Raw genomic sequence first — 25,777 nt, 5'->3', positions numbered from 1 at the left:
TGACATCTTGATACTCTTCTGGCCTCTCTAGATCATTGCAGATTATGATTATATCAGCCACTGGCTGGCATATACAGTTTCAAGTCACACAAGCATTGCTTCAGCAGGTCATCCATGCTAGTCACTGACAAAGCTATTGAACAGAGTTCTGCTATCTGCTATCTGGATCTACTTTCAGCCTCACAGGGACTTATTAACTACCACTTGTTATCCTTGATCATTTGACCAGTGTGGGGGACATATCCCAAGGTGGCCCCTAGTGACTCATGCCCTTGTGTAATCCCTTCCCCTTGAATGTTTGCTTACAGTCCATCTTCTCATGCCCTGAAATTCTCTTTATGTTAAACTACCTAAGGGTGAGGACCATTTGCTTTCCTCTGTATTACCCAGACTGCTGAGCACAGCATCTTCCACATAGTACTTTCAACGTGAAAACTGTGAAAATAGTTTGTGACTGGAAAATACTGTTAATATATGATGCTGCAAATCTTCAACTGTAGACTTAATCTGAGTCAAGGACTTTTAATTTACATGGATGATCTGGATAACAGTAAAATTCAGATTATATGTGTGTATTCATTCATTTATTTATTTAGGAGATGGGATACTGCTATGTTGCCCAGGCTGGTCTCAAACTCCTGGTCTCAAGCGATCCTCACACCTCAGCCTCCCAAAGTGTTAAGATTATAGGCATGAGCCACCACACCTACCAGAACTCCTCTGTGGCCTTATGGTTACTGTGATGGCCAACCATTCATCTACTCATGACATGTAACTCCCTTAATGGTAGCTTTGTGACCCGAAAAACTTGATCTTGCTTTCAGAGGAGCCCAATTTATGTTGCATTGAAATGGCTCAAGGACGAAGAAAATTCAAATTAACCAACCTTTCACTCAACAAATAATTAATGGAGCCCCTTTAAGTACTGTTCACAGATTCTTAGTTACACTTCTTTTCAAGATGTGGAACTTAATTCCCCTTGCATTGAGTGTGGACCGGACTTAGTGACTTATTTCTAAGAAACAGAATACAGTGGATGTGATGGTGTGTGGCTTCTGAGGCTAGTATGTCATGGTAGCTTCCTTCTTGTTCTCTCTCTTGAATTCCTTGTTCTGGCAGCAGCCAGCTGCCATGTTGTGAGGACACACAAGCAATTTCACACAGCAAGGAACTGAGGCCTCCTGCCAAGAGCTATGTGAACAGGCCACTTTAGTAGCAGACCCTCTAGCCACAGTTAAGCCTTCAGATGACTGCAGCCCTGGCTGAGATCTTGACACAACCTCATGAACAACAGTGAGTCAGGACCACCTAACTAAGCTGCTCTTGAATTCCTGGTCCACAGAAACCACAGAAACATATGAGATGATTAATATCTATTGTTTTAAATTGCCAAGTTTTACAGTAACTTGTTATGCAGCAATAGACAACTAATACAAATACAAATTCAGAATTTCGACTTACCTTGCAGTATTGTAAAATTCTTGATGAGCTGACCATGCTTAGAGTCTACTAGCTTCATTTCTTCCATAATCACTGATAAGTTGGCTACTTCAGTGTCTAACCTCGACCTCATCAAATCTTGTTGCATCCTGAGAGAAACAGAATCCAAACGGATGTTGGCCAGGGTATTATTCAGGGAGGTCAGATCATCCGTGTGTTTGGTTAGGGTATCTGTGCAAGTGGTCCTGACTTCATTTAGATTGCTGGTCAGCGTCCGCAGGTGGTGGGCTGTGTAACTGATATTGCTAATGATGTTCACAATATCTGTCTCAAAGAGCTGGAAGCGTTCCTCCAGTTGGTTGAACTTGATGGCTGTTCTATTCTCTGCATCCTTGTGTAAGTCCTGCAGGTCTTTCAGGTTCTGCTCATTGGCTTGAGAGATAGTGGTGATGTTCTCCATCTGACCTGTGAATGAGTTGAGCTGGCTGTTCATATCCTCCAGGGTGTCATTGTTGGCTTTGGCCAAAGCAGAGTTGTTGGCAGCCAGCGTCTGCAAGCTCTGCACTTTCTCCTTCAGCCAATCCGTGTCCTTCTTGGCTTGAAGAAAAACCTGCTGCAGATTTTGAAAGTCGTTCTTGATTCGCTGGATAGCCTGGCTTGTGTCATCCACAGACCGCTGCAGATTCGTGATGAGGTTCCTCTGCTGTACCTGGGTCAGGTTCAGGTTGTTGAGGTTCATGATGACCACGTTATGAGAATACATTTGGCTCTGCAGGTTGCCCTGGAGCACGCTGGTATCTTGCTGCAGATTCGTGACATAGCCATTATACGCCTGGAGGGTTTTGTTCACAGTGGTGATGAGGAAAGAATTATTCTCCAAAGTTTCTTTCAGTTGACTCTGCCTGTCCACCAGTGCATCCCCGCTCGCCTGTAACTTCTCCAGCGTATCCTTGTTCTTGCTGGTTTTTTCTGTAATCTCACGAAGTTGCTGACGGAGATCTAGAATGTCTGATCTGAAGGTGGAGAGTTCTGAGTTGGTGCTGATAGCTTTCTTCCCAGTTTGGTCACCTGGAATAAGAAATATCTGTGACTTACATTGGTGGTATGGAGAAGTGTTCAGTCAAGGCCAAAGATCCCAAACACACTTAACTGGTATGCACTGTATTTTAGATGCAAAATTGGCAGTATAAGCAGACAGCTCTGCATTAGTAAAATGTACATATCTATTAAAACCGGGTCCTGGGGAATCAGAAAGGATGCCCAGAACTAGGAATGACAAACTTGGCTGAACATTTTTCTCAAAGAGGGAGGGGGAATTTACTAGATTTTAGGGCAGTGGGCAGGATGTCAAGAAGAAAATAACCTTTTAAATTTCCCAATTTTTTTAATGAAAGCAAAAATCAAGGAATAGAATATGCTAGGATCTTTTACTTTATAACTTAATTTCTACAATTCTTCTATGTAGTTCAAAGTATTTCAAAAATGCTCAGTAAATTCCTATTTATCTGACAGTTTTTAATAAAGGGTATTTGTGGGTTTTTTTAGTCAGGATTGATCTTCAGATATTATTTGGCGCATAATAGTATTTTCGGCAGGACATAATTCCAAAATGGACCCTTAACTTTAAAATTTAAGCATTTGAATTAAATCATGAGGGAAGACTCAACATGCAACACAAAAATGGAATGTCCTTCTGGGTGCATGGGGAGTTTATAGCAACATCATTCTAAGAGGCTGTGGTCATTTGTGTAGAGTCAGGGGATTTCACTGAATGGTTCAGTCTTGTCACAGATTACCTAATTTTTTCAGGTCACTTTCCACTGCTGTGAGCTTGTCATCATAGGTTTGGCGAGATGTCTCCATGCCGCCTGTGACATTGTCCATTTTCTCTACAACTAAGATTTGGAAAATGATGCATTAGTACACACACCTGCTCATATTTTATTTTTCAGTTTCAAAACAAGAGATCATTTCATTATGGAACAAAGGAAACAGATTGAACAAAAAAAGTGTAACTGAAATCAAATATAGGAAAGAAAAGCCATCTTTTTGGAAAAATAACTTACTTGTCACAAAACCCAGGGGTACAATTTACTCAGTTGAGAATTGTATGTTCTTAACGATTCTTATGATTCTATAATGCCTTGGATGTTTCAGAAATCATTTGGAACTAATTTTAAAATTTTCATGCATTTTAGAAGTCCCTAATCTGTTATTTCCTATATTAATTTCCACAGACGAAGGCACAGCACACTGTGGTAATTTACAAAATGTTGTCACTCATCAGCTTCCCTAACATTCTTGGCAGGTGGGACTCATTTACCAAGAAGAGGATTCCATTGGCAAACCCAGCTCAAGTCTATACATAAAATCGTCATAGAAAGGACACAAAGTCAAGAGTGTCTGCCACTTTCTGTTATGAGTTCCACCACAACGCCCTGGAAATCTGCTTTTTGTTAGTGACAACTGATTCTGTAGTTTATCAATCCTCAAGTAGATACCTGAGTGGTGTTTCCAAACAATGATTTGCCAAGAAGTATTTTTTGATAGCATTTTCTTGATTGTATATGATAGGGAAAGTAAAACCATTGATAGGGTTTGGCTGTGTCCTCACCCAAATCTCATCTTAAATTATACCCCCCTAATTCCCATGTGTTGTGGGAGGGACTTGGTGGGAGATAATTTGAATAATGGGGGTGGTTTCCCCTATACTGTTCTCGTGGTAATGAATAAGTCTCACAAGATCTGATGGTTTTATCAGGGGTTTCCACTTTCGCATCTTATTTTCTCTTGCTGCCTGAAATGTTAATCCCCAAGACAACTGGGAAAATGTCTTCAGGGCAAGTCAGAGCCTTCACGGCAGCCCCTCCCATCCCTGGCCTGGAGGCCAAGGAGAAAATGGTTTTGTGGGCCGGGCCCAGGGTCCCCATGCTGTGTGCAGCCTAGGGACTCGGTGCCCTGTGTCCCAGATGCTCCAGCCGTGGCTGAAAGGGGCCAATGTAGAGCTGGGGCTGTGGCTTCAGAGGGTGCAAGCCTCAAGCCTTGGTAGCTTTCACGTGGTGTTGAGCCTGCAAGTGCACATAAGTCAATAATTGAGGTTTGGGAACCTCCGCCTAGATTTCTGAGGATGTATGGAAACTCCTGGATACCCAGGCAGAAGTTTGCTGCAGGGGCAGGGTGTGCATGGAGAACCTCTGCTAGGGCAGTGTGGAAGGGAAATGTGGGGTTGGAGCCCCCGCACAGTCCCTACTGGGGCACTGCCTAGTAGAGCTGTGAGAAGAGGGCCACCGTTCTCCAGACCCCAGAATGGTAGATCTACTGACAGTTTGCACTGTTCACCTGGAAAACCAACAGACGCTCAGCACCAGCCATGAAAGCAGCAGGGAGAGAGGTTGTACCCTCCAAAGCCACAGGGGCGGAGATGCCCAAGACCATGGGAATCCACCTCTAGCATCAGCATGACCGGGATGTGAGACCTGGAGTCAAAGAAGATAATTTTGGAGCTTTAAAATTTGACTGCCCTGCTGATTTTGAACTTGCATGGGGCCTGTACCCCTTTGTTTTGGCCAATTTCCCCCATTCGGAAAGCCTGTATTTACCCAATACCTGTATCCTCATTGTATCTAGGAAGTAACTAGCTTGCTTTCAATTTTACAGGCTCATAGACGGAAGGGACTTGCCTTGTCTCAGATGGGATTTTGGACTGTGGACTTCAGGATTAATGCTGAAATGAGTTAAAACTTTGTGGGACTGTTGGGAAGGCACGTTTTGTTTTGAAATGTGAGGACATGAGATTTGGCAAGGGCCAGGGGTGGAATGATACACTTTGGTTGTGTCTTTGCCCAAATCTCGTCTTGAATTATATCTCCCAGAATTCCCACGTGTTGCGGGAGGGACCCAGTGGGAGACGATTTGAATCGTGGGGGCAGTTTCCTCCATACTGTTCTCGTGGTAGTGAATAAGTCTCACAAGGTCTGATGGTTTTATCCAGGGTTTCCACTTTTTCATCTTTCTCATTGTCTCTTGCCGCTGCCGTGTAAGAAGTGCCTTTTGCCTGCCACCGTGATTCTGAGGCCTCCCTAGCCATGTGGAACTGTAATTCCAATTAAACTTCTTGTTCTTCCCAGTCTTGGGTATGTCTTTATCAGCAGCATGAAAACGGACTAATAGAGCCACACTAAATAAAACTTCAGTTCTTATTCATTTTCAGAAGGCAGTAATTCTCTACAGTTATGAATTCAAGTACACATTTCTAAAATGTTAAGAGGACATTTCTCCGAAAGTGACTTATGTGAGATCCAGCTTCTAGCAGCTTGGGATCAAGTCTGATTGTCCTTCTTGGTATCAATAGCTTAAAAAAAAAGACTTCAGGCCGGGTGCAGTGGCTCACACCTATAATACCAGCCCTTTGGGAGGCCAACGTGGGTGGATCATTTGAGGTCACGAGTTCAAGACCAGCCTGGCCAACATGGTGAAACCCCATCTCTACTAAAAATACAAAAATTAGCCGGTTGCGGTGGTACACGCCTGTAATCCCAGCTACTTAGGAGGCTGAGGCAGGAGAATTGCTTGAACCTGGGAGGCGGAGATTGCAGTGAGCCAAGATCGTGCCATTGCACTCCAGCCTGAGCAAGAGTGAGACTCTGTCTTCAAAAAAAAAAAAAAAAACGGACTTCAAAAAATGAGAACATGCTTTATATACCAATTATGAGCCAACAGATGCAATTTATTGTATTTATCACATGTTCTACCCACGCATGACTGTGTGAGATTCTTCTGGCTCCTCTCAGGAAGAAGTAGTAAGTTCCCATGTGTTTGTGTGACCCAAAGTGAACTGGCTCCTTGGATCCTGGAATTGTCCCTGGAGAAGCTCACTATGTTTTCCCTCAAGCTTCTACCGTCTGGTCATAATGAAATGTGTGCACTGCAACGAACGCTGTCTCACACGAGCCTTTCCATGTGTTCTCTCTACCTAGAATGTTCTTCCCGGTTTTTTTTTTTTTTTTTACTGAGGTAAGTCCTATTTGCTCTTCAAGACTCTGCTTGTCACGTCCTGTGGGAACCCTTTCCTGAGGTGCACCTCGCAGAATTCCCCTGGCAAGCAGTCCTTTCTCTATTATGGGACTCACTGCACTGTGCTGTCATGACTTATCTACTGTTATATCCTTTAGGGCAGGAAAATTTACATTCAGTTCCGTCTCTCCCTCTTAGCTCAGTGTGTGGCACTAGTAGGTAGTCAATGAATATATATTTATTATGCCATTTATTTATTTAATTTTTTTCTTAGACGGAGTTCACTCTTGTTGCCCATGTTGAAGTGCAATGGAACGATCTTAGCTCACTGCAACTTCCGCCTCCCAGGTTCAAGTGATTCTCCTGCCTCAGTCTCCTGAGTAGCTGGGATTACAGGCGCCCGCCACCACACCCAGCTAATTTTTGTATTTTTAGTAGAGATGGGGTTTCTCCATGTTGGCCAGGCTGGTCTCAAACTCCTGACCTCAGACGATCCGCCCACCTCGGCCTCCCAAAGTGCTGGGATTACAGGCATGAGGGATTTATTTAAATACGTAGCAATCTGCCTGCTGAGCTACAGGGCATGCAAACACATGTGTTTCCCAACCAACCCAGGGAAGCCTGAGCACTGGCAATGAGTAGGACATTTCGTTGAATAATTATTATTTTTAAAATTACTACATAGACACAGAGGTGCAGTTACAATAATCTTAGGGTTGTTTCATAGGTACACATACTCCTAAATCCCTGGAAACTCTGAAGAATAAAATGTTTCGTATGTGTTTTTAGCAAAGCTAATTTTTAAGAACTAAAATACAGAATGTTTACAAGTTTACTTTCAGTTTTGATCCTCAAATCAAAACATATGCCTCGGTCTGTCCTCAAACCACATGCAGGATCTCAAGTCCTGCCCTTCTTTCCTGGAAGCCAAAGAAACCTCCAAATATGCTGACAGTCAGTTATTTTCTTTTTTCTTTTTTTTTTTTTTGAGACGGAGTCTCGCTCTGTCGCCCAGGCTGGGGTGCAGTGGCCGGATCTCGGCTCACTACAAGCTCCGCCTCCCGGGTTCTCGCCATTCTCCTGCCTCAGCCTCCCGAGTAGCTGGGACTACAGGCGCCGCCACCTCGCCCGGCTAGTTTTTTCGTATTTTTTAGTAGAGATGGGGTTTCACCGTGTTAGCCAGGATGGTCTCGATCTCCTGACCTCGTGATCCACCCGTCTCGGCCTCCCAAAGTGCTGGGATTACAGGGGGGGGGAGCAACTGCGCCCGGCCGACAGTCAGTTATTTTCTACCTTTTCTACTTTTTCTTCCATTTTAGTTTTGAAAAACAGAGAACTGTCACGGGCAGATAATTCAGGTTTGTGTAGAATAAATACAAAAGGGATAAATACATTTGTTAAAAAAAGAACAAAACAATCTGTTGACTTTTTCTTCTGTGCAGCAAGGAAACTATTTTCCCCGCCCACAAGTGCTAATAAACAGCTTACATGCGTTGGGGGGTGTGTGTCTTTGTTTAAAAATAGGACCTGGTATAAAGCTGGAAATGTTAGGATTGCAATGCTGGAACCTGCTACTGCATAAAAATACCAGGCTGGTGGAGATCCAGAACTTACCCTTGCTGTAACAGCACATAGCACTTTTATTGGCTTTTATTCTGAATTTATTAGCACCAATTCTCAATCAGGAATATAGTCGCAGAGCCATCCTATATTACCCTGGAAATTCCCAGCCTGCAGGCATAGACCTCAGTTTGTAGACCATTCTCATATGAGAAAAATGAGCAGGACACACAGAAGGGTGACCATCAGTCTGATTTCTTATGTGCTCTCCTGTATTGGGAACTGTTTCTTAAGGTAGAATTTTTCTATAGAATATTGGTGTTTCAGGTATTATACCTGAAGATCTGTCCCTCTTCAAGTATCCAAAGTATAATTCTCTAGGACACTCTGACAATAAAACCTTTTTTATAAAAGCACTTCGGTATCATCCCTTGGCCTGGGCCACTAACTTCTTCTTCCCTTCTCTTGACTCCACTTCTCCTTGAAGGTCCACTCCACATCTCACTACCCCATTGTACTCAGCCACACCTACAACTTGATTCCACTGCACACCAACTCGATCTCTATTTGAATGATAATCATAACAGCCTCTATCTATCAAGTGCCTGCTCTCTGCCGGATGCACTGCACCATCACTGCAGCTAATCCTTCCAACTGCTGTTTTGCAGATGAAGACCCTGAGGCTCAGAGATGTTCAGTAACTTGCTAAAAATCACACAGCTTGTCAGTGACTATGTGGGATACCAGGCTGGAAGGTTTAACTCCACAATCCATGCTCTTTCTATAAATCCATATCACCTCTCTTTTGGTATTTCTTTTTCCTAAATCTGGTTTCCTCCAATAAAGAATCCCTTAAGGGGAAGAATTATTTCTCTTTATATTCTCTTTACAGTTAACATCACCAGACATTTACGAAGCATCTGCCATGTAGGTGGCATAGTGCTAGATACTGAGGATTCAAGAGACACGGGCCATGCTCTTGGCCCTGAGGACAGAGCACAGAGCTCCTAGCTGGTGCCCACACGTGTTTGTACCAGACTGATCATGGCACTGTGGGATAAATACTTCTCTCCGGGACCTGGGGTTTCCCAGTAACATCAGTTACACTCCCCTGGAATTTAATGAAGGCATTTCTACCTTGAACACCATTTTAGGTTTCCTTACGGAAATACAGAAAATCTGATTATAGGGTGTTATCCTGGATCCTAAAGCGCTCTCCAGTGTGATTTGATGTGTACTTTGAAAGCCTAAATAGTAATCCAATTGTACATTTCTACACTGACCCAGCTTAGCAGCAAAGTAGACTACCAATGACTAGGAATGTTGAATTACAGGAGATCCTTATTGAGAAGGATTCAGATTTCTGTCTTTTTTCTTTATCCTAATTACTTTTAGAAGGCTGCCTCTTGGAAAGGATAATGGAGTAGGATTTTCCTGTTCAGGAAATATTCTGGAAGAAACACGACCCGTTGAACTTAAGAGATGACTCCTGCTATGGAAGCTCTGTTGACTAATGATAAAAAGCCCAGGGCAGAGGATGTACCAAGCTTAACTGTCCAAGAACATGTTTTCTGCAAAGTGGCTGATGTGCCTCACAGTCACGACACTGCACAGACCCTGTCTGGGTGACTAAGTGATTCTCTGGCTTCTTCAGCAAATTCTCTTGAAGGAAGCTCATTGTATTCTAACTTGTGGCTATGGAAGTAACATGAAAGAAGTAAAGAACAATTTTGAGCAAAACAGTGTGAAGTTGCCTTTGCCAACTCTGATAAATGAAAGTTTTTACTCCTTTCCTTTCAATTTCTCCTCCAGAGGAATGCCTTATTGCGCTTCCTTTCATTGAATATTCTTTTCTTTCTTTCTTTCTTTTTTAACAGAGAGAGTTTCTCTAGACTTCAAAGGGGGAATGTGTGAAGGGAGAACTGGGTCTTATCTTTCTGCCTCTTACAACATTGGGTCACTAGAATCTTACCAGCAAGAAAGAGGAGTCACTGTGTGAGTAAAGAGAAAGCACATCTGGAAAATATCAACATTTTAGTTCATTAATGCTGTGTTTGGAAAGCAAAAGTGCATGTTGTATATTTTATTTATTTATTTTTTTGTCAGCAGAGGCCTGAAGGAGGGAGGCACCGAAGGAAAGAAAAGAGGGGCAAGACATCATCTCGTCTCCCCTTGTACTTGCTCCCCATTATCTCTTCTTCCTTCATCTTGGTGAGACTGCCCCCACAGAGCAGGCCAAGCCAATCTCCAAAACATTAGGTTTCCAGGGAGGGCTTTTAGGGCAGCTATCCCCTACCTGCAGATTGGCCTAGAGGTCCCTGAGCATCTATTGTTTGCCTTCATGGAAGGCAGCCCTAATGCACAATCCATCCATCCATCCATCCATCCATCCATCCATCCATCCATCCTCCCATTAATTCATCCAGTGAACTTTCCTAGGCACTGGTTAAATATCATGAGACTAGGGGCTGGTGGGAGATACAATAAATAAAAGGTAGTCTCTTGTCTTCATGGAAACTTATAGTTTGGGTGGTGACACACTCAAGTCCATTGACTCTAATGACACAGTGTGACAGGAGCTAAGAGTAAATACCGGGTGCTATGGGAACAAACAGGAAGAGGCCTAATTCAGCTTTCGGGAGCTGCCATGTGTCTACATGAGACATGAAGGGTAGGAGGGAGGCACTTTAGCTGGAGAGCAGAGAAAAGGTGCTGTGGGCAAATGGACCAGCACACGCTAAACATGCCAGAGCCAGGACGGGCTTTCCATGGATAAAAAGGGAGGAAATATCTGTACCTTAACAAACAAACAGAAAAAAAAGGTGGGGGGGAAGCCTCCTCTTTGACTCTTTTTGTAAAATTCTGAATGCATAAATGTCCTAGACTTTATCTCCTAGCAGAGGTAAAAATTACAAAATGTTAATATATTTGCCAAACCACTCTCGTCTCTCTTTTAGCAGTAAATGTGATTACATAGTACTGAGACTTAAAGGTACTTATTAAATGGCTGTTTGATTTCAAGCTTCTCCTTTATCTTGGCTCACTAGGAAAAGTCATGGAGAAGTGAGTAATGACCTAAATAATCTAAACGACAGGAAGAGAAATAGTCCAGATTACCTGGGACATGGAAAACCCTCCTTTCTCTCACCAGGTTCCCACTCCACCTCTCTGCCCAGGGCTAATCATGATTTAATAGCCTTCCTTAATCACTTACTCTGTTTGCTGCTTCATCTAAAAACTTAAGATGCTCCGGGTTAGATCACGGTCTAACTCATCACAAATGGATAGAATGACCTGGTAATTTTCCAGATTTCCATTGCCCAGACTAATCAGTCAACACACCCAATGATGCACATTATTTTCCACGTATATGGCCTTAGAGATGGGACTAAAAGCCTCGACTATACTGAGGATTTTTAACAGGTTTTGCCATTCTAATGGCTAGATCTGTGTAATGTGGTTAGGAAGAAGCAAGGAACAGAGACACAGATATGATTTCCTGGGACCAGGCACAGGACAGATACTTCAATTACATCATCTTTGCTCATCCCAATCACTTTGACAGGTAGCATTATTATTGCCATCTTACAGATAAGAAATCAGGAACTCTAAGAGGGTATGATTTATACCTGGGTATGGAGCCATGTGGAAGACTCAGCATGGCCCCTGGCACACTAGCAAGCACTTACTGAACATTCACAATTGTATGACAAATGGTAGGATCAAGGCTTGAACCTGGACTGTCTGGCCCTGACACCCATCTCATTCCAATACACACTGTGCTTTCTCAGGAAACTGCTGCATGCTGGGAGAGAGGTGGGAGGAATGACCAGTTGGAGGGAATTCACTTGGAATCTTTCTTTTCCTAGGTCAGTCTGCGGGCCACAGAGCAGAAGGAAGACCTGATGATCCACAGACTCTACGTCAGCCTCTGTTCTGAAACCACAGGGCCGTGTTTGCCTCTCGTGTTTTTGACAGGAAGGTTCGCCTGGCTGTTTTCTAGAAAAGGGCTTATGTAGTTTTGCGATTCTGAATCACGACACCTTCTACCTATGGTCTCTGAAAGGTGCGTGGGGAACTTACTGTGTCTACAAGTCTGGAGGATTCGGGCAAAAATCCTGCCCTTACCCTAAACCAGATATGTTTAGGTCCAACATCCTATAAAGTGGGTTGAGGTGGGAGTGCTGCCTCTGTGCTTAATTTCTACAGTGCAGTATTTTTATAGAGCTATATAAACAACAGTGACCACAGTGAATGTGCTGAAGAGAAAAAAGGGAATTAGTTGGCCAATCCCTGGGTGAAGCATGTTGTATCTCTGGAGATCTTGTGTTTTGCTTATTCTCTGTCAATATAGTTTTCCTGTGTGCTGACACCAGGGTTTCCATAAAGCCTCCAAGAGATAAGATGAAAAAAATAGAGGAAGAAGGAGTAGCTAGAAATAGGTAGGAAAAAGCAACAAGGGAAAAAAAAACATTATAACTGTCAGAGAGGACCCTGATTATTGCTGAAATGAGTCAAAAGGAATTATTATGTCTCCCCTTTCAGATCTCATAGCTGTAAGTTCAAGATACAGAGATGAAGTTTATCATGTTGCTATTTTGCATCTGAGTTGTATGAATGAAATACTTCATACTTGCAAATATGAATTTTCTCATGCTTAACTTAATGAAGGAACACTTGTTATTTGGAAGAAAAAAAAGAAAGCATACTTACCTTTATATCCCAAAATGGCTACTGTGATTGTTAGCAAGGCACACAAAATGTATAATAATATGATAGAAAACTTCAGCGCCCAGTTATTTTTACATTTGGTACATTGTGTTCCTTCCTGAATACCTGTAAGAGAAGTCAAATTTTAATAACAGTAAGCAAAGATGTCATTTAAAAATATATCTTTTTGCATTTTGGTTCAAATACTGGGACTAAGAATAATTTTTACATATGCCTTACTACGCTATGAGAACTATTGTGACAGTAAACACACTGCTTGGGCAACATAAGTACTTTAATATTACCATTCTATTGTTATTAATATTACCATTCTATTGTTATAGCTGTATGTAATATGACTTTAAAATAATTGCACATAAGTTTGTTTCATAGAATACAGTCATGCATCATTTAATGGGAATACAGTCTGAGAATGGCATCATTAGGCAATTTCATCACTGTGTGAACATCCTAGAGCAGGGGTCCCTAATTCCCAGGCCATAGACTGGTACCAGTCTGGTGGCCTATTAGGAACTGGCTGCACAGCAGGAGTTGAGTGGCAGGTGAGCCAGCATGACCACCTGAGCTCTGCCTCCTGTCAGATCTGCGGCAGCATTAGATTCTCTTAAGAGCGCAAACCCTATTGTGAACTGCACATGCGAGGGATCTAGGGTGCGTGCTCCTTATGAGAATCTGACTAATGCCTGATGATCTGAGGTGGAACAATTTCATCCTGAAACCATCTCCCGCCCCCTGTCCATCCATGGAAAAATTATCTTCCATGAAACTGGTCCCTGGTTCCGAAAAGGTTGGGGACCACTGTCCTAGAGTGTACTTACACAAACCTAGATGGTATAGACCAGCGGTCCCCATCTTCTTCCCCAATTTTTCCATGGACCAGAGTAGGGGTAGGGATGGTTTCGGGATGATTCAAATGCATTCCATTTATTGTGTACTTTATTTCTATTATTATTACATTGTAATATATAATGAAAAAATTATACAACTCACCATAATGTAGAAACAGTGGGAGCCCTGAGCTTGTTTTCCTGTCAACAGATGGTCCCGTATGGGTGTAATGGGAGACACTGACAGATCACAGGCATCAGATTCTTATAAGGAGGGCACAACCTAGATCCCTCGCATGCACAGTTCACAACACGATTCGCGCTTCTATGAGAATCTAATGCCGCCGCTGATCTGACAGGAGGCGGAGCTCGGGTGGTCATGCAAGTGATGGGAAATGGATGTAAATACAGATGATGCTTCACTCACTCGCCCGCTGCTCACCTCCTGCTATGCAGCCCAGTTCCTAACAGGTAACCAGTCCATGGCCCTGGGGGTTGGGGACCTCTGATATAGACTACTACACACCTAGGCTACATGGTATGGCCTGTTGCACCCAGGCTCAAACCTGTACAGCATGTTACTCTACTGACAGGCAACTTTATTTTTGGCAACTTTAACACAATGGTAAGTATTTGTGTATCTAAATATAGAAAAGGTACAATAAAAATACAGTTTTATAATCCTATGGGACTGCCATCATCTATGCAGTCCATTGTTGACTGAAATGCTATGTGGCACATGACTGTAGTTTCAAATCAAATTCCATTATGATAATTACAATGATAAGTTCAGTAAAAATCTCTATATGACAAAATATTTAAACATTCAAATTTACTGATTTCAGACATTATTACACCTACAGCAATTCAAATACAACAAAAAAATCCTATTGATTGGTCCCTTGATGTTTGTTGCAGTGGCGTGCTGAAGTTGGTTCTACTGGCTTGTAAGAGCCAATTGTTAAATTTGTAAGAATTTTGAGAGCTGGTTGTGAAACTGTTGGTAGCTTGAAATCCTCCTTGCAGGGACCATTTACACCATAGAAATTGGCAAACACTACAAATTAGGATGACCCCCATTCGCTGGCCGCAAACAACTAGTTTACCAGCATGCCACCAGTTGTAATGTATTATAACCTATGGCAGAAAATACAAGTAATCTTATAATTAACTGCCCAATATATAACAAAGTTTGCATATTACATGTATACAAGAAACAGACACTGACACTTATATATGTTATCATAGTGATTTGAATAATGACTGTAGAACAAATAGAAAAACCAGACACTTTTGATGAGAGGAGGTAAATTTTTACTGCTAAAAGTTCAAGTTTTGGAAAAACATTCTTGTCTGAGCGGTAAACCAGCATCACTGCTGCAAGTGACTCCAGAAACTAACCTTTAAAACGAGAATTTCCATCTGATAGATTAGAAAGACACACAAGACAAAGACTGTGGATGTTTTAATGTAAAAATCACATTGTAAGGAATATCAGGAGATTCCCTGTTTCCCCGACCTGTTTCCCTATGTGTGTCTTACTAATAGCGTCCCCCAGGAGCAACAGCACATAAAGAGGACTGATCTCCTATAACTGTGCTCAATAACTTTTGATGGGTAAGTCATGAGGATTAAGCCACAGTCGAAGTTTCTCTCCTTTGGTTTGTAATTTTACGCATAGTGCCCTTCTTCAGTGAAAAGAGCTCTTCAGCTGTGTTTAATGCAAAATGATGAGAGAAACAGCATATAACAATGACTTAAATTTAGCTTTCAGGGTTCAACCAATCCCTCTGGTGTTCAGCACATCTCTCTGGCTGTAGACACAAAGGGAGGAGGTGTATCTGTCAATTTCATGACTTAGAGCCATGCTTCTCAAACTTTGGGGTGCCTCAGAGTCACTTGAAGCACTCATTAAAACACATTGTTTCTAATTCAGGAGGTCTGAGAAGGGAACTGAGAATGTGGATTTCCTTTTTTTTTTTTTTTTTGAGATGGAGTTTTGCTCTGCTGGAGTGCAGTGGCACGATCTTGGCTCGCTGCAACCTCTGCCTCCAGGGTTCAAGTGATTCTCCTGCCTCAGCCTCCCGAGTAGCTGGGATTACAGGTGCCCGCCACCACGCCTGGCTACTTTTTGTATTTTTAGTAGAAACGGGGTTTCACCATGTTGGCCAGGCTGGTCACAAACTCCTGACCTCAAGTGATCCACCTGCCTCGCTGCCTCGGCCTCCCAAAGTGCTGGGATTACAGGCATGAGCCACCATGCCTGGCCAAGAATTTGGATTTCTAAGAAGTTCCCAGGTGATGCTGATGCTGATGATGCTGTGGTCTGGGGACCACACTTCAGAACAATGTTTCTCAAACTTTAAAGTGCTTACACATCACATTGTTGAAATGCAGGTTCCAATTCAGTGGGTCTGAGGGAGGAGCTAAGATTCTGCATTTCTGTAAGGTCTAGGTGACAACTGGTCTGAGGACCACACTTCAAGGAGCAAGGGTTTAGTTTAGAAGCTGGTCATGATGAATTGACCTTTGGTTAACCAATCTCTTGAAGGTGAAGCTGTAAAATTAGACTCACTGATCAAACAAACCTAGAGTAATTCAACTTCTTTATTATAATTTTTCCATTTTCCCCCTCTCTTTCCTTTCTGCCTTACTTCCTTATAGCCACCTGTGTATCTCAGCACTATCTCTTATGTCTAAAACTGACTTCATTTCTAGCCCTGCCAAACCAGATCTCCAACTTCCACTCAACTTTTCTTATTGTACTCAACTTAACTACTATTACTACCCCAATTCCTCAGGTGGTTAAACTCAAAGACACCATCATTTCTTCTCTTGTACTTATTCTCCAGTTCAGTCACCAGGTCTTGTTAATCCTCCAGTGGGCTATTTTTCAACATGATCATCATCATCTACAGTTTACTGATGTTCAGTTACTGCCTACAGTGTGCCAGGTTCTGAGCTAGGTCCCTTACACACAGCATCTCTAATCCATAAAAGGACTGCAAGGGGGCATCGTAGTGAGAGCTGAACTGACCAGGACTCCAACCTGTGTCAGACTCCAGATGCCACGATCTCTCCACTAGGCCATGGTCCCTCTCTATAGCCATCCTTTCCTCTCCATTTCCCCTGCCACCACCCTAGTGTGAGATCTTTTCATCTCAGTGGAAGCTTCCTCTTCCATTCCCACTGGAATCTAGCCTCACTCTTTATATTAAAATACCACTGTCCTCATGACATTTGCTAAAAAGGAAAAAACCAAAGCAACAAACTTTCAAGAAGGCACTCTTAACTAAAGGATGTGCGCATGCACACACCCACCCACACTCCCCCCACCCCGCCACACATACACACCAGTGCGTAAGCTCTCTGTAATCTGACGGTATAAAATGAAAAAAGACTCTTTACAACCAATAAGAGTAAAAATACTTTTGAAATTTAGAGAAAGGTAGACCCACAGACGTGCCACATTCCATGCTGAGAAACCATGAACTTGCTTTGGTGGCAACTGTGAAGCACAGAAGGGCGACTGACACAGGGTGCTGGCCTGACCTCCCGCTGAAGGACTGGGTGGCACTCCCACGGCTGATGGGCGGCGGTTATTCCTTTGGGATTTTTGGACCATGCTGGGTGAGCTTCTTACGCCTCTTCAGGATGATTTCTTAGCTTCCACCTTAGTGGAGCCGCAGAGGATTTGGTTAGAGCAGAGATTATGGTAGATGACACAATCTGGGAGCTAGAAGGTTGTGCAGATCAAGCGTCATTGTGTCATTGATGGGAAAAAGAGAGGCCCAGAGAGAGGAAGCAGGATCAGAAGCCACATGTCCTGACTCCAGCACACTCATCTTTCCCTCCCATCCTTCCCTGTGAGCTAGCCCTGTGGCCGCCAGGCATCTTGTGCATGTGGTATTCGTGCAGATCCACTCCCAGACAGCTGTCACTGGTTCACATTCCGAAGAGCTGGGGCACTTCCTCACTGTGTGTATTTCTCACTGCTGACTCTATCAGCATTTAATCAATATCAGATGGCACTGCCTGGCCTCCCTTTCCACTTGACACACTTTCTCTGTCTTGTTTTGCCCCTCCCCTGACTTCTTTTTAATAAGAGTTCTGTTTTATCTTCCTCTCTGCCCTCCGCTGGGAGGACATCTGGCCAAACACACGGATGCCTACTACAAAGGGACCCTGCTGGCTCCGTAGCTGGGGCACCCCCTCCTCCTTGAACCTAGATGGTTACAAAATAACATTCAAGAGAGATATCCCCCTGTTACCAGCCTTTGTAGTGTTTGTTTTCTTAGCATTACTTTCCAGAGCCTGGGGACTTGGTTCCCATGGGAGGTGGGGGTGGGCAGGGAAGGAAGGGCTGGGGACTGGTATACAGAGTGCTGCAGATGAGAGATTCCAGCTCAGGAAGTGAAGCAGTGCTGCCCCTCAGCATTAAGAGATCCAGCGTCCCAAAGAACCTGGCCCCAAGAGCACATTTGAAATTCAGTGGCCTACAGGCAGCAAGGACCTGAAGGGTGCATGCCTTTCCGCTGCTTCTCCCTCTTGAACTATCTCCTGCTGAACTCCACTCTTGGCTCATGTTTTGAATGTATTTTCCAGTGTCCGAGTCTTTGTTATACAAAAAAGTGTGGGGGCCCAGTGAAGCCAAAATCGCGCTGGTTAACTCCTTGAGTATCCCATGGAAGTTCAGAATAGGCTGACAGTTTGGTCCCCAGTGCCCAAACTCAGAGTCCCCTGGGCTGCCCTGGTTCCAACAACACATTTCAAGTAGGAAGCTGGCAGTGGGGGAATGGGGGCTGCGGATCAGTGAGCCGTTTGCTGGTTGGGGAATAATTGAAACACTCCAGGAATGACAGTGCAAAGGGCCAGAAGAATTCACCAGCAAAGAGAATTCCTTTCTGCTGTGGTTCTCCATAAAGAGCCCTCCCAAGTGCTGTGGTCCAGTCTCAATCCAGTCTGTTTTTCCGATCTTTTTGTAGGAAAAAAAAAGAGTCTCCTTCACTCTCATATTTTTTTGCCATGTGTATCACTGAAGGTGGGCTTGTGTGTTAAAATGGATACATTGCAGATCCATCCCCTTCCTTGGTAGGCGGAGGCTGGCATTGTGGGTGAGTGTGCGGGCACTTCTGGGCTCTTTTCATGATCACAAGTGTCTTATAGCTCAGTGGTGTTGCCATAAAGATCATGTTACCAAAGAGAAGCTTTAAAAAGGGTCAATTGCAAAATCCAGAAAACCACGAGTTTTGATCTGAGATTTGCAGTTACCTTTTCATGTGGTTTTTTTACAGTTATTAATCTACTGCCTGGTGGTATAGATTCCCATAAACCCATAAGAATGATTTGGCTCTAACAGTAAAACGGATGATTCAAATAAATTCCTATAATTAAAATGCCCTCAAAAGCAACAAAACAGTAAGAGTTAACAACCTGGTTAGTTGTTACGCAATATCACTGGAACAAAAGTTAAATACATAAAACATTTTATCCACTGAAATAACTAGCTTTTCCTTACAATAAAGGCTACTTACTAAATGATGAAATATGGAATTAGTTAGTAAAGAAATTTTTTTTATTAGTGAGTAATTTAGTTCCCCAAATACAAATCCCAGCCCTGGACACCTTACTATGCCAAGTTTCCTAACGATGTGGATAGCCATGAAAACGGAAGCAGGACAAGAATTGGAAATGAAATCACTTTCTGTGCAAAATAAGTGAAGCCTCACAGCAGCTCTGTATTCATAAAGATGTGTTCAAACCAGAAAAGTTACTTAGAAGAGAGTTTTATGACAGCATGAACTCTTCGGCATTCATTCTGAACTTACATTCAAATTCTGTGCATTTACCAAGGGTATAGTTTGTTTTCACTGAAATTTTTTCATGTGTATAAAAAGAAAAGGCAGTCAGTTCTGGTTTGGTTTTATTGTTTTTTCTTTAAGATTATGCATTATTTATTTAAAATTTATAATTTATACCCTGCCTACTAAAAAAGAATTGTTGTAGGCAAAAACCAGATGTAAGGGTCCCACTCAGAGTATACAGTGTCTGCCAGAATATATAGTGGCTCAAAAGGACGCCATTATTTTCTCTTTGTGGTTTTTATAAGAAATCTTTTATTAGATGAACTGTCCACAAATGCTTTCAATTCCAAGGAGAGGAATCCTTGCTCACTGGGGAGCTCAACCATCACATCTCTTGCAGTCATCTCTCCTAGCTGGCCCCTTCCTCTTGGCTCTATTCCTATTCATTTTATGCTATGGGCACAGAGTGAACTGTCAACATTTCAGCAGCCTGACTACTTCATTATCTGGCACTACCAGACAATGTCCTTCTGGGATTAAGTGCTGAATCTTTTCATTAAAAGGACTCATGAAAATGCAGCTCTAGCCTGGGTCGTCAGTCTGCTGTAGAGTTGAGCCTGACACTGACTCTGACAGGTAATTGAGGAAGGCCATGAGACATTTCTTGAGTGGGTGAGAGTTTGCTATTGCTGTGAATGTGAAGAGGAACTGCTGAGGATGATGGCTATTACTGAGGACCTGATATGGGCCAGGAACCCTCTCCTTGTTACTTACGATGTCCTTAACAACCCTGCAGAGTAGGAATTCTGACCGTAATTTTATAGATTTTAGGAAAGTGGGGAGTTCAAAGAAGGTGAGTACTCAAGCCACTGAGTAGCTGAGCTGGGAGTTGAACCTAAATCTTTTGCGTGTTGCTTCTCCAAGTTTATTCATCTCCAGAAGTGAAAAACAAAACAAAGCAAGATAAAGGATGTCCAACAAGATATTCTAGAAAATGGACCAGTTAGACTTGACGAAGTATTCTGTCAAAATAAAGGGGTGCAGAAACATCCCTTCACATGTTGATAGATAAGCCTTTCTTTGAAATGAGCAATAAAATGTAGTCTCCAGTGGGTTAACTATTACAGGCCTGATGCTTCTGTCAGCTATAATTTTTCCTTTATTATTCTGTGGTGACACACTTAAGCAGCAAGCTAATTCTGCCCTAAATACATGCTCATTCTCTCTAGGAGAGGTCAAGAGTGTCTTGGGGTTTTGGCTGGTAAGGCAATGTTAGCCCCTCAGGGGAATATCCCCCAATGCGGAGGGAGTTTTTGGAGTGAGGTGGGCCAGGGGAAGAAGGTACCTTTAAAATTTCAAAGCAAACTATGGGATATGCAGGGGCCTTGATGAGCTTAAGCTTGAAACCAAAAAACTGGGTGCCTCATGGTTTTCTTTTGAAGTTCTAGTATGCTTGAAATGGGAACCCCAAAAGCTGGTCTTCAATGGCTCCTTCATCTACAGAGCCAAAAAACTGCTTTTGGCTCAAGCTTGCACGAGCTGGGCAAGGTTAGACAGAGGCAAGGAAGAAGGTGAAAGGAGCGTTGATCAGATGGTGATTAAAAAATCTACTTACCTCTAGCCTCTCAGCCTCCCTCTAAAAGAAAAATTATCTGGAATACACTGGCAAAAAATAATATTTTTTTCTTTACCAATACCTCTTTGACCCCGTGGTTCAGGAATCCACAGTGATTCTCCAGCTGCTCCCGCACCTTCTGACCATGTTGGCACTCAGAATCTTGAGGCCAGGAGGGGCGCTGGTTGTCACCTTGGCTAATATCTATCTCATTGTGAAGAAACTGAGACCCAAGGAACTCCACTCCTCTCTCCTACTCCTCCTGCCCCACGTTCATACACTGCCAGCCTGGCTTTAGGGCTCAGGTTTTCTACCTCCCAGCTGGAGTTCCCTCAACCCCAGAATTCTGCCCACATCACCACATTCCGTTCTTGCTACATCCTGTTTATTCATTTATTCAAGGTGTAAGTAGCAGGCAGTAGTTATAATGGTAAACATAACAGACAAAAATCTATCTCTGCCCTTCTGGAACTTGTATTCCAATGGGAGGATGTCTTCATATGACAGAAGGTGATGAATGCTATGGTAAAAACAAGGCAAGCACTGGGCGAAGGGCACGTAGCGGGGGACGTAGACGTCAATTTTAAGTATGGTGTCTGGAGCCCTCTCCGCAGAGTAACATTTGAGCAAGAGTTTGAGCGTGCGTAGGAAGGACCCCGGGCACCTGCATGGCTGTGGTCTCTGACAGGGCTCTGCTCATTTCGTTTCCACTCTGGGCTGTGAGATTTGCCCTTCTCCTTCCTGAAATGCTCTTCCCCTCTACCAACTAACTTCCTTTGTGCTTACTCACAGATTTCTTCCTCAATGCACCCTTTCCAAATTTGCCTTAAATCCCTAAGCACCTGTGTGGTTGATACTGCACACATCCACACTCCCCATGATCATCTTCATAGCTACCTCCTTGCACAGGCATGAGGGTTTTGTTTCTCTGCGGTGTTGCGTTTGCATTTCCCTAAGCAAAGCAGCACCCGCTAGTACTCGGCACATCCTGCGGCTTAACAAAGACATGACTGGAGTACAGATCCCAGCAGTGGGAAGAGGCCTTCGCTTCCACGAGCAATCTCCCTGTCCCCAAATTGGAACCTGCTGGCAGGTGGCAAGGGATTTCACAATCTCCTCTCCCAACTTTGTCCCCAGCCTTCTAGGTGATTTGCTGATCTCACTGTCCTGTGGGCTGGGGTATGGATGTCCTGGGAGAGGGGCACAGCTCAGGGGTCTGACAGTCAAAACACTGACACTGATGAGAGCCCCTTCCTCCCACACATCCAAGGCTGATGCCACAGGGAGCCGCGGCCTCAACAGTGGAGGGTGGAATGGAGGTTATTGATGAAAGGAATGCAAAACATGCCTTCAGACCCCTGCCCAGACCAAAGTGAGTCCCAAGATCCTACAGCGTTTCTCCATCTTGTGGGTCTCGGCACTTACAAAACTCCATCTGATAGGGCCAAGATGAGAACTGTAAACCTGCAATCCAACACTTGCCTTGAGTGTGGCTGCTTTACGAAGTGTCATTTGGGGGCAGCTGAAGGACTAATATAATGACGAGGGGGAACAGCACTGAACAGGACAAATCTCAGTTAATGACAAGGTATTTGCTGTTTGTCAGTGACACAGTGTTGGGGCCTGTGAAAATTATGCTGCCGAGCAGGTGCTGGCAAAGACGTGCCTACATCCACTTTCCCTCACATACCGGTTCGATTCTTTTTAACCACCAAAACTAGTGTTTTGATGGGGAAAAAACGTGGACTTCAATGTAAATGAAAACATCAATCAGCCTGACAGACATTCCTCATTCCTCAAGAATATGTGTTTTTCACTTTCTTCAAGTGAAGATGATAGTCGAAGACACTTAAAATTAAGGGAAGGAAGCCAAGACAGAGCAAGAGATTTCACCATCGGTGTTTTAAAGCAATCATTCTGTTCCGCGTTGAATGTGGCCTCAGTCTTGAACTTAATGAGAAATGAGTCAATCGACTTGAAATGATCCAATTGAGGAAAAGTTGGCACAAAAAAAAAAAAAAAAGGAGGGAACTGGGAGGGACCTATTTTAATAGACTATTGGCCCACGAAGGCTGCGGGGGAGTGTGGCTCCAGGTTGAATGACGACCACCCCTGTCACTAGCCACATACTTGTTATTAAAACTAGACAAAGGCCTGGTGTCATGGCTCATGCCTGTAATCCCAGCACTTTGGGAGGGTGAGGCAAGAGGATCCCTGAGGCCAGGAGTTCAAGACTGGCCAGGGCAACATAGTGAGATACTGTCTCTACCAAAACAAAACAAAACTAGACAAAGGAGGGTGGGGACAGAAATATTTTCATGGGGCAGACAGCTATAGTTTTGGAGGTCAAAGCAATGAAACTGGAAATAAAAATGAAAAAAACATTAAACAAAAAGTCAGAAGGCATGCAATGAATTATGGAATATAAAATAAATGGGAACATGTAGGCTTATCTAATTTTCCATGCCTTTATACGGAGTTTAGAAATGACAGTTAAATTTAGAAAATTGTTTAAAACTGAAATGACTAGATGGGAACACGTTTGTATGCACACACATAAAGTGACCTTCTTCAGACAGTAGGGATGTTTGTAGAAAAGGATTTCTAAAGCAAAATTCAAAACCACCAGGCACAGTGGCTCATGTCTGTAATCCTAACACTTTGGGAGGCCAAGGTGGGTGGATCACTTGAGGTCAGGAGTTTGAGACCAGCCTGGCCAATACGGTGAAACCTTATCTCTACTAAAAATACAAAAAATTAGCTGAGCATAGTGGCACATGCCTGTAGTCCCAGCTACTTGGGTGGCTGAGGCAGGAGAATTGCTTGATCCTGGGAGGCAGAGGTTGCAGTGAGCCGAAATCCCACCACTACTCTCCAGCCTGGGTGACAGACAGAGACTGTCAAAAACAAAACAAAACAAAACAAAAATCAAAAATCACAATTTCCCATGGGTTTATCATGGGTGTGACTGGAGCCAGTTTATACTGACTGATGACCCCCAATTATTGTTATCTCTTCACAACTCTATATTCAGTGACTTTATATTGGTAGCATGAAATTGGTCATGCTGGAAGTATTTACACCATTGAAATCAGCAAAAAGCTCCCAATCAGGGCTTTTGCCATCTGGAGAGCTGGCTGTTAAACATTTGCCAGCACACCACTCAAACTAGTGCAACTGATCCATTGCATTTAAACAAGTAAAGAACTTATCTGTCCATATAGAGTAATTACTTGAGAAGCTCAGGATCACTGGCACCACCAAGTTTGGACATGAAGCATCATTCCTTTCCTTCCCCAGAGGTGATACAGATCTTATATGCCCTCTTACTAGTGATATTTTACACATTAAATGTTTTGAATTCAAAATTTCCATGGAAACAAGGTAAATTTCAAATTTACAATCTCTGTGGGGTGATTATAATTTTAGGTTCCTAGTGAAACTGAGCATGTTTAAGGTTCAATTCCCACATGTCTGTTAATTTCACACCATGGATACAGGTTGACTTAACTCTGACCAACTACCCTGAACGTGCACTTCCTTCTCACGTGGAAATGAGGTACAGAGGGACTGGCCTGAGCTGTCACCCACCTGACATTAGCATGGCAAAGTCAAGAAGTAGAGCCCTGGTGGATCAACCTAGGACAGGCAGCTGTGGAGGACACATTTGGATTCAGATGGAGGAATCACCACCGAGGAAAGGACTTTGAAGAACAACCCCCATCTGGAAGACACTCTGTTTACCTCTCAAAATCATGCAGGGATTAAAACCCCACCTACCAGGCAGAAAAAAAATAAGAGTTCAGAGGAAAGCAACACTTCATTACATTCATGAGATGCATAAATGACTGTAACAGCAGCAGACTTAGAAATCAAAATGGAAAAAATCAGATTCTGCCAGCTGAGCCATTCTGCAGGCAGAAGGCCTTTTGAACTTCAGCTCTTACAGCAGAGAATCAGAAAATGTGACCAGGAGCACATCAGCTCTGGAAACAAGTGAATAATGGAGATCAGAGACGCAGAAAATACACATACAATTTCATATGGTATGAAATTTTTATGGTATAATCACTTCATTGTATTTCATGCCCAAATAAATGAATTTTATTTCCCCGATGGCCAAACAGCTCCTAATTACAGTTGTAAACTGGTTAAACGGGCTTAACGAAGAGCGGCTTTGGGTGAGGACTTAACAACACTGTCCAGTCTGCACTTCGCTGAGGTGTTCCCCACCTCCCCAGTGAACGTAGAATTTGGAATTAGTACCGGAATCACCCAATACGGATTCACTCATACATTTTATTTTTAATTTGCAGCATTTATTTATTTACATTAACTTCCAGTACATTGCATGTGGTTTAGAACATAATGTGAGTTCATTGCTTATTATTCTCTACAATATCCTGTGGTAAGAGAGACCCTTCCAATTAAGAAGAGGTACTTGTCTTGAGAGGTTCACCACACAACGGGATCCTAGGGATGGTCTCAGCTTGACGGACCCAGGAAGCACACTCCTTCTAAATGGTGCTTGGCCAGAGCTCTTCCAGCTTGGGGCAGCCAGGCCTCTCAACCCTACTCTGGAAAAGCAACTAGAAGCTGAGGTCCTGCTGCTGATGGACTAGGAATATCATTTTTGCATCTCTGTCATGCACAAAGACAGGGCTCATTCATCACCTTCCCATTATGCATAGCCCTGAAGAGGAACTGAAAAAGAAGGATTCAGTGATTCAGAAAATGTTTGTTCCTAAATGAAGAATACAATGAAGTCTGGACAGCTCTCACTACTA

The 25,777-nt window shown here is 43.2% G+C and overlaps 1 protein-coding gene across 1 annotated transcript in view; it reads right to left on the bottom strand.

Moving 5' to 3' along the window:
• The window catches only part of COLEC12 (collectin subfamily member 12), a 183,703-nt gene that overhangs the window by 25,356 nt on the left and 132,570 nt on the right, over nucleotides 1-25,777 (bottom strand). The window contains exons 3-5 of the mRNA XM_009192494.4: nucleotides 12,727-12,849; nucleotides 3,237-3,335; nucleotides 1,462-2,508 (exon numbers count right to left, since the gene is read on the bottom strand). Of these exons, the coding sequence (XP_009190758.2) occupies nucleotides 1,462-2,508; nucleotides 3,237-3,335; nucleotides 12,727-12,849 (1,269 nt within the window). The remainder of the gene's footprint in view (nucleotides 1-1,461; nucleotides 2,509-3,236; nucleotides 3,336-12,726; nucleotides 12,850-25,777) is intronic.

Source organism: Papio anubis, chromosome 19 (genome assembly GCF_008728515.1).
Source record: "Papio anubis isolate 15944 chromosome 19, Panubis1.0, whole genome shotgun sequence".
Lineage (NCBI taxonomy): Eukaryota > Metazoa > Chordata > Mammalia > Primates > Cercopithecidae > Papio > Papio anubis.
The sequence above is the reverse complement of the archived record's forward strand: the minus strand, read 5'-3'. Positions and strand labels throughout refer to the sequence as shown.